The 14,756-nt window shown below is 49.2% G+C and overlaps 6 protein-coding genes across 6 annotated transcripts; 3 read left to right on the top strand and 3 right to left on the bottom strand.

Moving 5' to 3' along the window:
• Positions 1–808: 808 nt before the first annotated feature.
• On the bottom strand, positions 809–2,692 carry UREG_04778 (uncharacterized protein; the record flags this gene model as incomplete). Its single annotated transcript, XM_002584043.1, has 2 exons — positions 809–2,263; positions 2,315–2,692. The coding sequence occupies 2 exons, from the start codon at positions 2,690–2,692 to the stop codon at positions 809–811; spliced, it is 1,833 nt and encodes a 610-aa protein (XP_002584089.1).
• Positions 2,693–3,444: 752 nt separating this feature from the next.
• On the top strand, positions 3,445–3,985 carry UREG_04777 (proteasome component C11; the record flags this gene model as incomplete). The annotated part of the gene is made up of 3 exons (XM_002584042.1): positions 3,445–3,650; positions 3,710–3,833; positions 3,902–3,985. The coding sequence occupies 3 exons, from the start codon at positions 3,445–3,447 to the stop codon at positions 3,983–3,985; spliced, it is 414 nt and encodes a 137-aa protein (XP_002584088.1).
• A 414-nt stretch (positions 3,986–4,399) lies between these two features.
• Positions 4,400–6,279, top strand: UREG_04776 (uncharacterized protein; the record flags this gene model as incomplete). The annotated part of the gene is made up of 2 exons (XM_002584041.1): positions 4,400–5,045; positions 5,102–6,279. 2 exons carry the CDS (start codon positions 4,400–4,402, stop codon positions 6,277–6,279), a joined length of 1,824 nt encoding a protein of 607 aa, XP_002584087.1.
• A 2,335-nt stretch (positions 6,280–8,614) lies between these two features.
• Positions 8,615–9,269, bottom strand: UREG_04775 (uncharacterized protein; the record flags this gene model as incomplete). Its single annotated transcript, XM_002584040.1, has 3 exons — positions 8,615–8,622; positions 8,759–9,035; positions 9,234–9,269. 3 exons carry the CDS (start codon positions 9,267–9,269, stop codon positions 8,615–8,617), a joined length of 321 nt encoding a protein of 106 aa, XP_002584086.1.
• A 447-nt stretch (positions 9,270–9,716) lies between these two features.
• UREG_04774 (uncharacterized protein) lies at positions 9,717–12,651 on the top strand (the record flags this gene model as incomplete). The annotated part of the gene is made up of 3 exons (XM_002584039.1): positions 9,717–9,890; positions 9,951–9,978; positions 10,031–12,651. 3 exons carry the CDS (start codon positions 9,717–9,719, stop codon positions 12,649–12,651), a joined length of 2,823 nt encoding a protein of 940 aa, XP_002584085.1.
• Positions 12,652–13,818: 1,167 nt separating this feature from the next.
• Positions 13,819–14,515, bottom strand: UREG_04773 (uncharacterized protein; the record flags this gene model as incomplete). The annotated part of the gene is made up of 2 exons (XM_002584038.1): positions 13,819–13,986; positions 14,087–14,515. The coding sequence occupies 2 exons, from the start codon at positions 14,513–14,515 to the stop codon at positions 13,819–13,821; spliced, it is 597 nt and encodes a 198-aa protein (XP_002584084.1).
• Positions 14,516–14,756: the final 241 nt, after the last annotated feature.

Genomic DNA, 14,756 nt, shown 5'->3' with positions numbered 1-14,756 from the left:
GCCGCACTTTGGCAATATGTTGAATTCCAACGGCGCAAAAAGGGCTTCGCGGTAGTCGTTGATGGCAGACGCCTAAACTGAATATTTGACTGGCGTTGGCTTAGACGGGGTTGGTTTTATGGGACCGGTTATTATGGGAGAAAAATGGAACTTCAGACGGCTTCGAGCACACGGCGATGGGGAATTCGAAGGCCGAAATTTCAGTTGGGTAGGTATCATAAGCGCATCTTACTTTGCCTATTTCCTTTTAATTTTGCATGCAAGTTCATGCGGTATTTGCATAGCTCTACTGGTTATTGATACAAACCAAGTCATATACACACATTCTACATGACCTGAGGCTTTTATGGCGCTGTTTCTGGTTTATATTGTTTGGTAAAAGGCTTATTGAGCAAGAGCAATTTTACATTTTAATTCATTGAAGTACTTCTACCTTTACCTCCACAACTTTGCTATCTCCGTTCTTTAAGCAGTTTAAATATGTAGATTATATTACAAGAGGTGGTCGCATCTATGAGGAATAACCGCCCTGCCCCTTTGTGTTTCCTCGCAAATGTTTCCAAAGGATAGGCCTCCACAACTGTACTGTATTGTCTATGGCAGTGATGTGTAGGACCATCATATTTACTTATTAACAGCTAATACCTGTTGAGAGCAAGGAGAGAACCAGAAACTGCTGTCTCCTTGCGGCGAATGTAATTTTAGCATATCAATGGGCCTTGGAGTTTTATATTCCCCAAGATAGTTATCAAACAAGCATATCAAAAAACCAGGTGTTTCTATCTTGGTTTTAAAGTAGACCTCGAGCTTAGCTCCCACTCCCGTTTGTGTTTGCCACAAACGGCACTTCAAAAACCATCGCTCCGTTTCTACCTCCAGCCTCTGAGCCTCCAATATTCTTCCTGTCTATGGATCTAAACACCTTCCATCGCCCAAGACGGTGCTCTTTGCCCAATGCTGCAACGATGCATACTCCTGGCTGGATACAATCAGCGGATGGCGCTTTGGACTCCCGACCATTGGCTGATTTATTCGGGTCTTGGGGTCGGCGCTCAAACACGGCAATGTCGTTTACTATTCCGTTCAGTAATGGCTCATTCGGCGACGTGCTGGTGGCATCCGTGCCGTTTGACTGTTGGGCGTGACTGAATTCGAGTTGCTCGCTGATAATTGAAGTGCTCTGATCCGTTCCCCCAACACAGCCAAGGGGGACTATCTTCCTTTTATCTTCAGAAACCTTCCATGCTCTAATCCACCCATCCCAGCTTCCGCTGAGAACGATGTCTGTCCCTGGTAATGCTGCGAGTGCTGTGATCCAACGTGGAGTTGGTCTCATGTACTTGGTGCTACGAGAAGCGGCTGCGGGATCCTGTTCGGAAGAGTTTATTGGGTCGGGTATGGGATCTAGCCCGTGCGCCTGGCGGACAGTAAATAGCGGTTTCTTCTTATGAATTGACCATAATGAAATGGAGCCATCATCCGAACCAGTGACAAAGTGTGCAGGCGGGATGACTGCCACGCAATCAATTGAATTTTCCGCGTATTGGGAGCCTTTGGAACCGCCGCCACGAAAAACGAGTTGGGTCTCGTCAACTACTTTCCACAATCGGGCAGTGCGGTCGCGAGCACCGGTGCTTACACACTGGTCCGTGACCATAGAAGCCACGGAAATAACATGGTCCTGGTGTCCGAAAAGCGTCTCAACATAAGCATGTGAGCCGGGACTGAGGGACCATGTTTTAATTGTGCGGTCAAATGACGAAGAGAAGAGCTGTTCTCCAGTCGTAGCAGCGGAGATGCGTCCTGTAAAGGATAACCCACTTACGGCGTCACGGTGTTGTGTAAACGTTCTGAGAGGAATCAATGTCTCTGCATCCCATATTATTATTTTTTTATCCATGCCCCCTGTCGCGACAAACTTCCCGGAAGGCGAAACTGCGACAGCAAGGATAGGTCCAGTGTGCCCTTGAGACTCCCCGCCACCTTCTCCTTGCTGTAGTCCACGTATAGACCGGATCTTCTTCGGCTTTTTACGAACAGGGCGCGGGGGCCTTTTCGTATTTGTTCGTTCTACATCCGGAGCACTGGGTGACATCAATTCCCATTTAATCAGCGTTTTATCCTTGGACACAGTATAGACAAAAGGCGCCCGAACGGCAACAGAGGTTGTGCTTTGGGTATCTGCGCGGAAGTAGGAGTGAGTTGCAGTCGGAAACGATAATTGGGAGGCGATTTGACGGTAGGTTCGCCCTTTGGATTCGTCCTAGCATCAGTTAATATCCGTCATGGAATCCGCGAAACGCAGCCAACATACAACATCCTCTTTTAACCTCTCGGCGATTAAATCCCGGTCGATTTCCGCAGCATCAAATCCAGCTTCGTCCACCTCCTCTTTTATATTCTCCAAGTATCTTTCCGCCAATCTCAGTCTCCGTTCCGCAGCAGTTTCCTCCTCTTCGGAACCAGAAAGATCGTCCTCATCTATTGATTCTTCCTCTGATTCTACGGGCGCATCGTCGTCAGAATCACTCCCTGATATAGATTCGTCTCTCTCCTGTCGCGGCTGCCTTCGTTCGCCTGATGAAGCGCCGGCTTTGCCCGTAACTCCTCGCTTTTTAGAGACCGGAGCCGAACCCTGGTCCTCCCGCTTCCGTTTGCGTTGCGAGGCCGGAAGGGTGAAAAACGACGACATGGTAAAAAATGAGAAGATGAATTCAATGGAGCCGCTGCGGTGAGCGAGACTGTAAAACCACACGGCAATCCGGTAGCTTTCCGTGACTTCTCGAGCTCACGCTGTTTGAATTGATGAAACTTTTTTTTTTCGATCGCGCTTGATAGATTATGTAAGCTAACTCGAAATAAGGTTCCCGGAGTCGGCGAAATAGTTGCGCCTAAATCCAAATAGGGTTAGGCGTTTGGTAATGACTAAGCGCATCTGACGTCCGTTTCCAGTTTAGGCGGCAAGCTCACCGCGTCACGACGACGGGAGCTCGCTGTTGGACTCTGCTGGAAAGCCGTAGCGACCACCTTATATTCTCGCTTGCTGCTCTTTGAAGCTCACGAACCGCCGAATTAATTGCAAGTCTTGATTTCGGTGTCATTGTCCGATAATCATCACCATGTAAGCAATGAGACCAAGCTTCTTCTGCCAAACTCTCCAGCTAATGGCCCTATAGGGAGGTTCTATTAGGCATCTCGGGGAAAGATTTCACCTTGATCGCAGCATCCAAAGCTGCCATGAGAGGCCCTACGATCTTAAAGGCAACAGACGACAAGACGCGAAAATTGAATAAGCACACCCTGATGGCATATTCTGGAGAAGCCGGGGACACAAGTATGTTAAATATTATCCGTTCTGGGAATATACTTAGTGCGCATGCTCATGTTATTGTTCGAATAGTACAATTCGCGGAATACATCCAAGCCAATATCCAACTCTACTCCATGCGAAACGAGACCGAGCTTAGCCCATCTGCAGTCGCCAATTTCGTACGGGGAGAGCTTGCGAGAAGCCTAAGATCAAGAAGTCCTTATACAGTCAACCTTCTGCTCGGTGGTGTGGATCCGATCACACAACAGCCCAGCCTGTACTGGTTAGATTATCTGGCGTCTTTGGCCCCAGTGCCCTACGCAGCACATGGTTATGCACAGTATGGCCAACCTTGATTCCTGCGGCTTGCATATTTGAGTTCTAACGTGGGTCTCTAAGATACTACTGCCTTTCTATTCTTGACAAACATCATCAACCCGACATCAGTTATGACCAAGGGTTGAAGCTGCTCGAGATGTGCACCGACGAGTTGAAACGCAGATTACCCATCGACTTCAAAGGAGTGAGTTTTCGGGCCCCTCTTTCTATACCCTTGTGTTGGCTCCCTTGACATTAACTGTTCATCTCTAGGTCTATGTCAAGGTGGTGACAAAAGACGGCATAAAGGATGTAAATTTTGACCATGGCAACAACAAGCAAGCTGTTAGCGCTTAATGATGTATGCATTGTTTGTTTTCCAATTTCGTATTGTCCCTACCTTATTTCGATGCTATGATTTTGAGCTACCGAGAAACGTTTTCTCCAATCCGTAAAGCCAGTTCGGTGTTGGGGTATCCGCAACTATCGTAGTGTTCGAGATATATCCAAATATAAACCTCTCTCTAATCCAGCCCCCAAAATGTTTAATCCTAATCTCTCATTCGCACTTGCAGTCCACAATGATCCCAAACGGATTGCTGTTCTACAATCCAAATCCAAAATCCAGAATCGCGCTGTTGCTTTGAGCTTCAGTTAACAAGGCGGTGTCGCGCGGCAGAATAGCTCATCATCCTTGGCGTCGACTGCTGGGGAGCTTTCAATGCACTTGATGCGCCAACCACAAACTGTTATCTTCAGAGACCACCGGCCATGACGAAACGACCAGCTGACGCTGTCGGCGATGATGCGTCCGCCGACGGCTCCACCACCTCCAAGCGCCTAAGAATGGAGGACGACGAACAAGAGAAGGAACGCGGTAGTACACCGTTACGAGAGCGCCGGTGGGAAGATGACGAGCACAATGGAGCCGATATTCTCGCAGCTGCCGATCAGGAAGCGGAAGAAGTGGAGGAAGCTGCTGGTCATATTTCCGATTGGGATGCTGAAGAGCCAGCCTCTCAAACCGCCGTTCGCCAGAGCGAGCCGCTTCAAGGCTACAGCGACCTCTATCTCGATACGATACAACGATCGAATTTGGATTTTGACTTCGAGAAACTGTGCTCAGTAACCTTGTCGAATATCAATGTTTACGCTTGTCTCGTTTGCGGAAAATACTTCCAGGGCCGTGGCCCAAAATCTCACGCATACTTTCATTCCTTGGAGATCGGACACCACGTTTTCGTGAATATGGAAACGAAGAGAGTCTATGTTCTTCCGGAAGGGTATGAAGTCAAGAATAAGAGCTTGGATGATATCAAATACGTAGTTGATCCGACATATACCAAGGAAGAAGTCGCTAGATTGGATACAGTGGTTATCGAGGCATGGGATTTGGCTGGGAGGAAGTACAGGCCAGGTATACTTCTATTTACCCATAAGCACGCTCGCTATTGCTAACATGTGGACTTTTAGGGTATGTTGGGATGAACAACATTAAATCAAACGATTACTTGAATGTCATTGTCCAACTACTTGCCCATGTCCGTCCGATTCGGAACTTTTTTCTCCTGCATCATTTCCAAATCCCCGGAACGCCTCAGCTTCCGCTCCGTTTCGGAACCCTAGTGCGCAAACTATGGAACCCAAAAGCATTTAAATGCCATGTATCTCCTCATGAACTACTTCAAGAGATAGCATTGCGGTCCTCAAAACGCTTCACGCTCACACATCAATCCGACCCCGTTGAGTTTCTTTCATGGTTTCTCAATAATCTACACCTCAGTCTTGGTGGATCAAAAAAGCCTTCACCTACCCCCACCAGCGTGATACATTCTGCCTTCCAAGGCCATCTTCGGATCGAAAGCCAGGCCATCACTGCAAGGTCAGACAGTGCTAACGCTCGCCTTGTCTTCTCCGAATCGAGCACAACAACCTCCCAGAAAATGCCTTTTTTGATCCTAACTCTAGACCTTCCACCGACCCCTCTCTTCCAGTCCGCTGATAAAGAATCTATTATCCCCCAAGTTCCTCTCATAAACCTTCTCAACAAATACAATGGGGTCACTGCGATCGAAAAGCTATCCCACCGTGTCCGCCATCGCCTTCTTCACCCGCTCCCACCATACTTACTCTTTCACATTAAGCGATTCAGTAAGAACAAGTTCGTCGCCGAGCGGAATCCTACTATTGTTACTTTCCCTTCCCCGAGAGGTCTGGATATGTCACCCTACGTCGAACCAAACCCGTCCGTCTGGCCTCCTGGAGAACCAATCATCTACGACCTCGTCGCAAACGTTATCCTAGACGCAACAGTTACTGCTCCAGGGGATCCTGAAACCCGAGCCCCAGAAAATAATCGCGGCGGACTCGCTGAAGCGGCGGCTGCCGGTGCTGGCGGTGCAACCTTGGGAGTTTCCACAACTCCTGGGGCTTCGGCAGGTAGCCACAGAGTCAACTGGCTGATCCAGCTGCATGATAAAGCTATGGGTGTGGAGAATGCTAAGGCGCAAACCCAGAGGGGTCCAGAGTGGCTGGAAACGCAGGATTTGTGGGTACAACGTGCAGAGAGCGAAACGTTGTTTACGAGAGAAGGGTATTTGATGGTATGGGAGAGAAGGAAAGTTAAAGGAAAGGGGAAAGAAAAAAGTTGAATAGCACGGTGAGTTATGCCTTGTTGGATATAATGCTCGCAATACAAGTGTACTATACCTATAAGCTATCAAAACGCATGATGCCGTCATGGCACGTACACCGGTTCGTAAAATCCAAGTGATCGTGTATCATCTGCCATCCACATGATTTCCTAATATAACATCAGTCCCAGTTCACAGCTGGGCCAGAATGTATATGTATTTCACCAAGACGAACTAATTTATAGTCCTCCCCATCCAAATTTCCTTTTCCCTAGGGCCACGGCCACCGTCGTCCCAATTCCCCACAAAGCGGCGCTCGAGATAGCCTCCAACCCCGTAATAAGCGCCAATTTCCCTATGAACGACAATCTATCGAACAAGGTGCCCCCTCCAAACCAGGATCCCAACGAGCGAATACCGTACGTAACGATTTCTGTGCGAAGGCCCAAGCCCGCCAACGAATGAGATAAGGGTGATGGAATGCTAGCGGTAGAGTGAGAGCATAAATAGCTTACTGCTAACCTCCGAAGAACGAATGATTCAAACGGATATAGAAGCAGTGAGGTTAATAACACTGAAAAATGGGAAGATAACGAATCAGCGGGGTGTATGGAGAGGATTGTGACTCGGTGGTCAGGGAGGTTTGTACGGTCTGAATTGGCTAAAGTGGCAGTATGTCGCCGCGAGCGAGATCCGGGAGGTGGCTGTTGACGAGAGGATTCATCTTCAGTGTCCCGTAGTTGATCCGGTATCAAGGATCCTTCTGGTGCTTGGAATTCAGGCGCCGTGAAAGCCCTGGAGCGAGTTGCAACCAGTGCTGGAATAGACTCCACGGTTTCTGCACCGGCGGTCGGAATGAAAGGGTTAGGCATACTAGTGTCGAGTTCTTCGTGAAATCTTGGAGTTACTGTGGGACGGTTGCTGGTGTGGTTGGAGAGAAAGGCGTCCAGCAAGTCCGAGGCAGCACGGTCGACAGCGCTATTTTGAGATTCTCTCACATTTTCCCTATCATCACCACTATTGTTTCTGTTGCCTTGATCTTGATTGTCTCGGTTGCGGGTACCTTGCAGCAATTCCAGTTGCATGGTGATCACATCAGAATTTTGATGTACCAAAGACGCCCTTACGCGAGGCGAAGTAAGGGGTGATAAATCTGGAGATGGATGCCAGGAGAGTAATGTATTTGCACGAGAATGAGGTCTTTGCAAAGGCCCACGATCTGATATGCGAGGTGACTGAGCAGGTGGAACCTCTATATCCCCATCAGCTGGGAACCTGCTTTGAATAGCGGCTAATTCTGGAAAATAATCTTCCCGTATTTGAATAGGCGATTCAGCAAAGCGTTGGTCTTCACCAGTTAATATCTGATGCACTTCCCCTTCCGAGTCCAGATTAGGCCACATTGGGTCTTCAGGCCGTCGTCGGTCGTGGGCTCTCATCGAAACCTGAAGATTTCGAGATGGAAGCGGCGGTTCATCGGTCAAATCGCGCCGTAATTGCTCAACTCGCCGATGTACAGACTCAGTGATCCCTTCTCCTGGGGTAGTCCTTCCTGGCTGGATGAAGTTCTTCATTGTGTCTCTCATCCAAGAGAAGATGCCATTAAACCACTTTTGCAAGGCCGTTATTTCGAAACCCATATCTTCAAACAGGCTAAGCTGGCGACGAAGCACCTCCTCCCGAGATCTTTTCCCAAGAGAAGGCACAGTCCATTCAACCAAGTCACCTTCCAAAGCGACGCGAACGGAGAGCATATCTGGCCGATCTGGCTTCGGTAGCCTCCGCCGCAGCAAACGATATATCCGAGTTTCGACCACCGGCCGGATATACGCGAGGCCATACACCAATGGAAATGGAGAGAAAGCGAGGCGAGAAATAAAATTCAAGATCTCTTTTGCAGATACAACGTTGGGAACAGGTGGTAAATTCGCCAAGGAAAACTCACCAAAGGGTAAGAAAATGCGAGGTGAAGGTATAGCAAATGGAGGTATAAGATGAAGTACTTGGAGTAACGAAAACATATAAATTTGACCAATAATAACAAACAGCGCAGATTTAATTCTAAAAGTGTTTAGCAAGGCTGGTTTTGTATGGAGTTCACGAGTTTGCAACATACCCAAATCCGGCTGTGGTGAAGACAACGCGTATCAAGTTTTTTATACGGTGACTTTGGAACAGGGATGCTACCTTTTCAGAAACATGTTCTAGGTACGGATCCAATAAGTGGACACGACAAATAGCCAGGGCAAACGAGCACGCCCGGGACGGCATTCCAGCATAATAAAACGCGAGGAGGCCGTAATATTTTCGCTCGTGGCGTATAGTCTGCGTCACTGACATTTGATTGTAACAATTAAACGTCTAACATTCAAATCGGTCAACAGTTCAATATTGTCGATTACTGCGAGTGGACATACCCGGATTCGAGAAGACAGTGATGACGTCCACCAAGACGTAGTCAACATCGCAATTTGGTCCATAGTAGCTATAAAAATACCGTAGGTATTTTCTCTTGCAAGAAGCTCTGCTTTCTTCCTCTCTTTTGGCGTTCCAGCCTTTCCGTCCTCACCACTAACTACGATACCCATGGTTGACAAAATGTCATTTTTAGCTCTCCGGAGTTGTTTCCCCAATGTCTTTGAAGCAGGATTTATGGGATGGCCGCGATCATCGTATTGTTGCACGTATCCGTCCGCATTGGTGTTGGACGGGATGCTGTGACCCGGGATTGCTCCCTCTGAAGGTACCTCTGGTAGATCATAGGGCGACCGTCCCTATAGACGTTAGTTTTGCAACTAGAACCAAGCAAATGGGACGACTTGTGTGGGGGGGCTCAGAGAGCAAACGACGTGTCAACTCGTACGGCAAAATGACAGCGGTAGCACTTAGCACACAGCAGTAGGTGCTGCCTAGGCATGGGCTATGGACGAAGAGTATCACCTTCGTAACCAAAGGAAAAGGATCATTCATACCAGGGCAATCATATTCATGTATCCCCGTCTCCCCATTATGACGCAGGGAGCGCGCTCTTAGGTAGAGCGGAGTCAAAAGAATGCTAAATTCTATCAGCCATTAAAGTCGCGAGGGCTGTAAATCACCATGCAAAAATATCGTAATACATATTCATTCTCTTCCAGATGCTCTGAGAACGGGCAACAAACGAGGGTGTTGGAAGCGATGGCGGCGATGTTGATATAGACCGATCACATGACGGTGGCCGAAGCGGCGCTTATCGCGTCAAAGCGCACAGACCACTGCTTAATCCCACCTGGCCGTATTGAGGGCGCGGCTGTAATCTGATTACAAGCCAAAAAATCATCGCCCCGTATTTTAATTTGGAGAACTGAGGTCCCCTCGCCAGTCCATCTCGCGCCGGAGAGCATTGGAACTTCGGACTGACAAGATCTGGATCGCCTCCATGGCTACATGATTTAAGTATTCACTTTTCGCCCCAAATGTCGAAGATCAGCGTCAAGACCACGTTCGAAGCCTCTCAAACGATCCGCCCCATTTACACCGGCGGAAGTCTCGCACTCGATGCAAGCGGGCGGCTGTTGGCGTCTTGCGTGGGGGAAGATGTACTGCTTACCGATTTGGAGACAGGGAAGCAGCTTGCGAGCATAGAAGGGGTGCGTTTTCAGTTTTTCTAGAATTATCCTCGGTGTTCGTGAAGCTAACAACGGTCCAAGGACGGTGAACCTATAACTAGCATTTCGAGTACGATATGCATCGCTTTTCTGAGTGTTGATTGTAGCTGACTGCTCTATAGTAACACGGTCCGCTTCCCACTTGGCAATATGTTCTCGATCGCTAGCTATGCGGATATTCTCCCTTACCAAATCTCAAGACTCTAAGTTTTTGCGACCTGAACTCCTCCGGTCCCTTAAACCGCACACTTCGCCTGTGGTGACGACCGCGATCGATAATACCGGATCACTTCTAGCCACAGGTAGTGCGGACGGCTCCATCAAGATCTGGGATATCAAGAGGGGCTATGCAACACACACTTTCCACGGCCACGGCGGCGTTATCTCTGCACTATGCTTTTTTGAAGCTTCTGGCATAAATGAAGGCAATCGCAAGAGCGGAAAAAAGCGAAAGAGTAAACAAGCCAATCCGAGCCCTGATTTTATTCCGTTGGAGGAGCCGGCACAACACGAGGAGGTAGCGGCAGGATTCCGGCTTGCGTCAGGAAGTGAGGATGGAAAGATCCGAGTGTGGGATCTCTTGAAGAGGAAGTCTATTGCTTCCCTTGAGTCGCATGTTTCCGTCGTGCGCGGGCTATCGTTTTCTGCATCTCTAAACTCATTATTGTCCGCGAGCAGGGATAAAACTATTATAACTTGGGATGCTGACACGTGGGAAATCCAAAGGATCACCCCGGTTCTCGAGAGCGTTGAAGCTGCTGGTTTCGTTGAGGGCTCGCTATGCTATACTGGCGGAGAGAATGGTCGGCTTAGAATATGGGATACCAGCAGGGGCAGTGAAGTAACCCAAGACCAAGAAGCAACCTCCGAACAAGAAGGGATTGTTGCGGTGGAATATTATTCTAGGTTGCCTTTCATTTTAACCGTACACGTTGACCAGACACTGAAACTACATTCTGTCGACACGATATCTACCTTCACTCCAGGAAGTAAGATCGAGCCGCTCCCTGTCATTCGCAACATTGCTGGAAACGACGATGAGGTTATTGATTTGGCCTGTGTTGGTCGAGACGCATCTCTACTCGCAATGGCGACTAATTCCGAATATGTACGAATCGTCTCCACAACCTCGATAGGAGGGCAAAATTACTTTGGTGCCGACATTGCTCGACTTGAAGGCCACGACGATATCGTCATCTGTATTGATGTCGACTGGTCTGGGCATTGGCTTGCCACTGGAGCCAAAGACAACTCGGCGAAGCTATGGCGCATTGATCCTGCTACTAATTCCTATACTTGTTTCGCGACTTTCACAGGCCACGCCGAGTCATTGGGCGCCGTTGCGCTTTCTCGATCTCCGCCCCCAGCCGATTCTCCAGGGTTCAAAAGCCCCCTTGACCATCCTCCTGCGTTTTTGATCACCGGTTCTCAAGATCGCACGATCAAGAGATGGGATACCGGCAAACTAACAAGGCCGTCTCACCCAAAAGCGGTTTATACGAGAAAGGCGCATGATAAAGACATCAATGCACTTGATGTTAACCATAACGGCACACTTTTTGCGTCTGCGTCTCAAGATCGCACAGCCAAAATCTGGTCATTTGAGGATGGATCCGTTCAAGGGATCCTCCGTGGCCACAAAAGGGGCGTATGGTCAATCCGCTTTGCACCCACGGGCACACCTCCTATTAACGCCAAATCTGGCTCAACCACTAGCCGAGGGCTTGTTGCCACTGGCTCTGGGGATAAAACGATCAAACTATGGAGCCTTTCGGATTATAGCTGCTTGCTCACATTTGAGGGACATTCTAATAGCGTACTCAAGGTGATCTGGCTATCACCTCCGCGCATAGCAAGCGCCGATGAAGACATTTCTTCGCGTGGTGCGGCGCAAATCCACCCGCTTGTAGCATCGGCTGCTGGTGACGGCCTGGTTAAAATCTGGTCGCCTTATACAGGAGAGGTGGAAACGACTCTAGATAACCATACGGATCGTGTCTGGGCTCTAGCAACTCCATTCCCACCTTCCGCAAGCTCCAATCGCCCCTTGTCAAACGAGCCGCAACCTAGTTTCTCACTGATTTCTGGTGCGGCAGACTCGACAGTAACGTTTTGGAAAGACACAACCTCTACCACGCTGTCTTCAGCGGTATCTGCAAACGCTGCGCGTATAGAGCAAGACCAACAACTACAGAATTATATTCATGTCGGTGCTTACCGTGAAGCCATAACTCTCGCGCTCCAGTTGAACCATCCCGCTCGACTTTTGTCTCTGTTCACTACCGCGATGGACACTGAACAATCCTCTTCTTCTCCGACTCTGACTGGAAACCCAGACATTGATGCTGTTATTCAGTCGCTTTCTCTAGATCACCTATATCTTCTCCTCCTTCGCATTAGAGACTGGAATACCAACGCGCGCACATCACGAATATCGCAGCGTCTTCTCTATGCCCTTTTCAAATTTTATCCACCATCTACTTTTATGGAATTGGCTTCCCGACCTAACCCGTCACCCACGCGTACAAAGGGCGGCCAGGATGCGGAGATAAAGGATATTCTCCATGCACTAACGGCCTACACAGAAAGGCATTATAAACGTGTTGAAGAACTGGTTGATGAAAGCTATCTCGTTGAATGGGTGCTTGGGGAAATGGAAGGCATGGAGATGGATCTCGATATGGCAGATGGTGACCAGAATGATGATGCACTCAGGAATGATGTGATCATGGTTGGCTCTTAAACGTGAGCTTCCCTGGACTGTAAAAAGAATTGCTGGGACAGGGCGCTTTGGAATTTAAGAAGTAGCCAGGATAGACTACGATTAAAGTTATAAGAATAGAGTGATTTATTGAAATATAAAAAGGCCTATATTTTTTATATTGCCTGTTTGGGCTTGTATAACCATGCCAAAATTTTCGGGTATATCCCAAGTTCTCAATGAGCGAGATCCATTTCTAATATAAAATCCATGACCCAACGCCCAGAAGCAGTATGAGCTTCAGAAACTAAATCGCCCGTGAAATTAGACCCCTTATGCACCGCATGCCATGACCAAAAAACATTATCGATAATCCCTTCGCCTGTCCTTTTCCCGGGCCCTTTCTCGTTCTTCCCTTTCTTTGTATTTGCTCTTCTCCGTGCCACTATGGTTATCTCTACCACGATCGCGGTCCCTGTCCCTGCGCGCATGCTCTTCCCGATCACGTCTGTAGTCGCGCTCTCGGTAGCGTCGATCATCCTTCTTCGTCTTTTCGCTGTCATAGTCGTGTGAATCTCGTTCATCATAATCATCATACCGTCTCCTCCGCCTGCTGTCTCGAGCTTTATCTCGATCCCTGTCTGCCGACGAGGACCTGGATCGATCGCGCTCATTCCTTCGGGACGAGGATTCTCTCGAACGCCTGTAGTCATCATCCTCTTCATATCGTCTCCCGCTTCTCCCCAGATTTCGATCCCGCCTTTCTTTCCATTCATCCTCTTTCTCTTTCTTATCCTTGTCCTTTTCCTGCTCCTTGGCTAATTTTTTGAATTCCTCTTCCGTAATCATTTCGCTGGTCTTCTTGCTTTTCATCAGGACGGGAGTATAGAGTCCCTCGCCCGGTTTACCCTTCCGCATCGCTGCTTTTCCCCATGCGCCGAGCTCAAGCTCTGCGGCGCCAGCCTTGCCGGGATAGATCTTTGGCCTCAATTTCTCAAGTACCTCGGCCTGCGCTCGGGGATACGCGGGCCTATATTTGCATCTCCTCGAGCAGACGGCGCGCTGCTATATCTCTACGCCCAACGGGCTGTCCTTCCTTTCTAGCTCATGCACGAGTAGGTCGCGCGAATTGCTCGACGGGACGCAGCGTAGCTGGCTAAACTCGCGATTCGGGGCGGTGAGCTACATCTTCGTGAGGATTTTGTTTCATCATACGCGGGGGTACATCATCAGGTCCGCTTTCGATTGAATGACCAGAATCGGATTTCCGGTTCCGTCCTCGCCTTGCTTTCGTTGATCAAGGCACGCAGCGCCACTTCGTCCTGAGACATGTCCTTCTTCTTCCTTCTCCGTATCAATCTCCAGGAAAGCTTCTTCCTGTATATCCCGTAGCCACCGTAAGTGACTCCTCATCGCCATCCCCCGTCCTGGACTCCGGCGCAAAACTCAAGCCAAATTTCGTACTGGGCGTTTCTACCTCGACCGCCGCATCCTCCGCCCCACCCCGCGCCTCCGCCTCCCTTTGCGCTCTCACTTCCTCGGGTAGCCAGCTCCTCCCTCTCGCCCTTGTCGAACTCAGCAACCTTTCCCGCCACCCGTTCTTCTTATCAACCTTGATCACCAACGGCTGCTTCTCTTTCTCGCGCGCATGTCTGCTTATCGCGCCACCCGCGGATTGATCAAACCCCGTGACTTCTTCTGCTTTAGCTTCGGTGTTCTCCGCGTCTGAAGCATCGGAGTCATGGTCGAGAAAACGCGGACGGGGCGTGCTGGATTGAGAAGGGGGGCGCCGTGGAAGCGCGATGGACGAGCCTGGTCGCTGCGTGGTGGGCTTTTTGGAGGAGAGTGAGATGGATAAGGACTTGGATTCAGGCCTCGCCGACGATGACGGTGGCGGAGCAGACATCTTTGAAGTATCCTTTCTCTGCGCAGTCCACGAGTTGTCGTGCCTTCGTTACTGCTGATGTTGGCGGCAAAGCTTAGACGCCCTAAACGCGGGTCACGTGGTAGCTTGCCGTTCGAGGACTTTAGATGAAGGTTTACATCTGGCTGGAATTCTACAGAAACAAAAGTGTTGATAGGGTCCATGTGGCACCTTCAGCAACCGAATACCATGATCCCAAAAAGTTCGGGCATGGCCGGAGATT

This window comes from Uncinocarpus reesii, genomic scaffold (assembly GCF_000003515.1).
Source record: "Uncinocarpus reesii 1704 scaffold_3 genomic scaffold, whole genome shotgun sequence".
Taxonomy (NCBI): Eukaryota; Fungi; Ascomycota; class Eurotiomycetes; order Onygenales; family Onygenaceae; genus Uncinocarpus; species Uncinocarpus reesii.
Note: the sequence above shows the minus strand (reverse complement) of the source record. Positions and strands in the feature narration are given on the sequence as shown.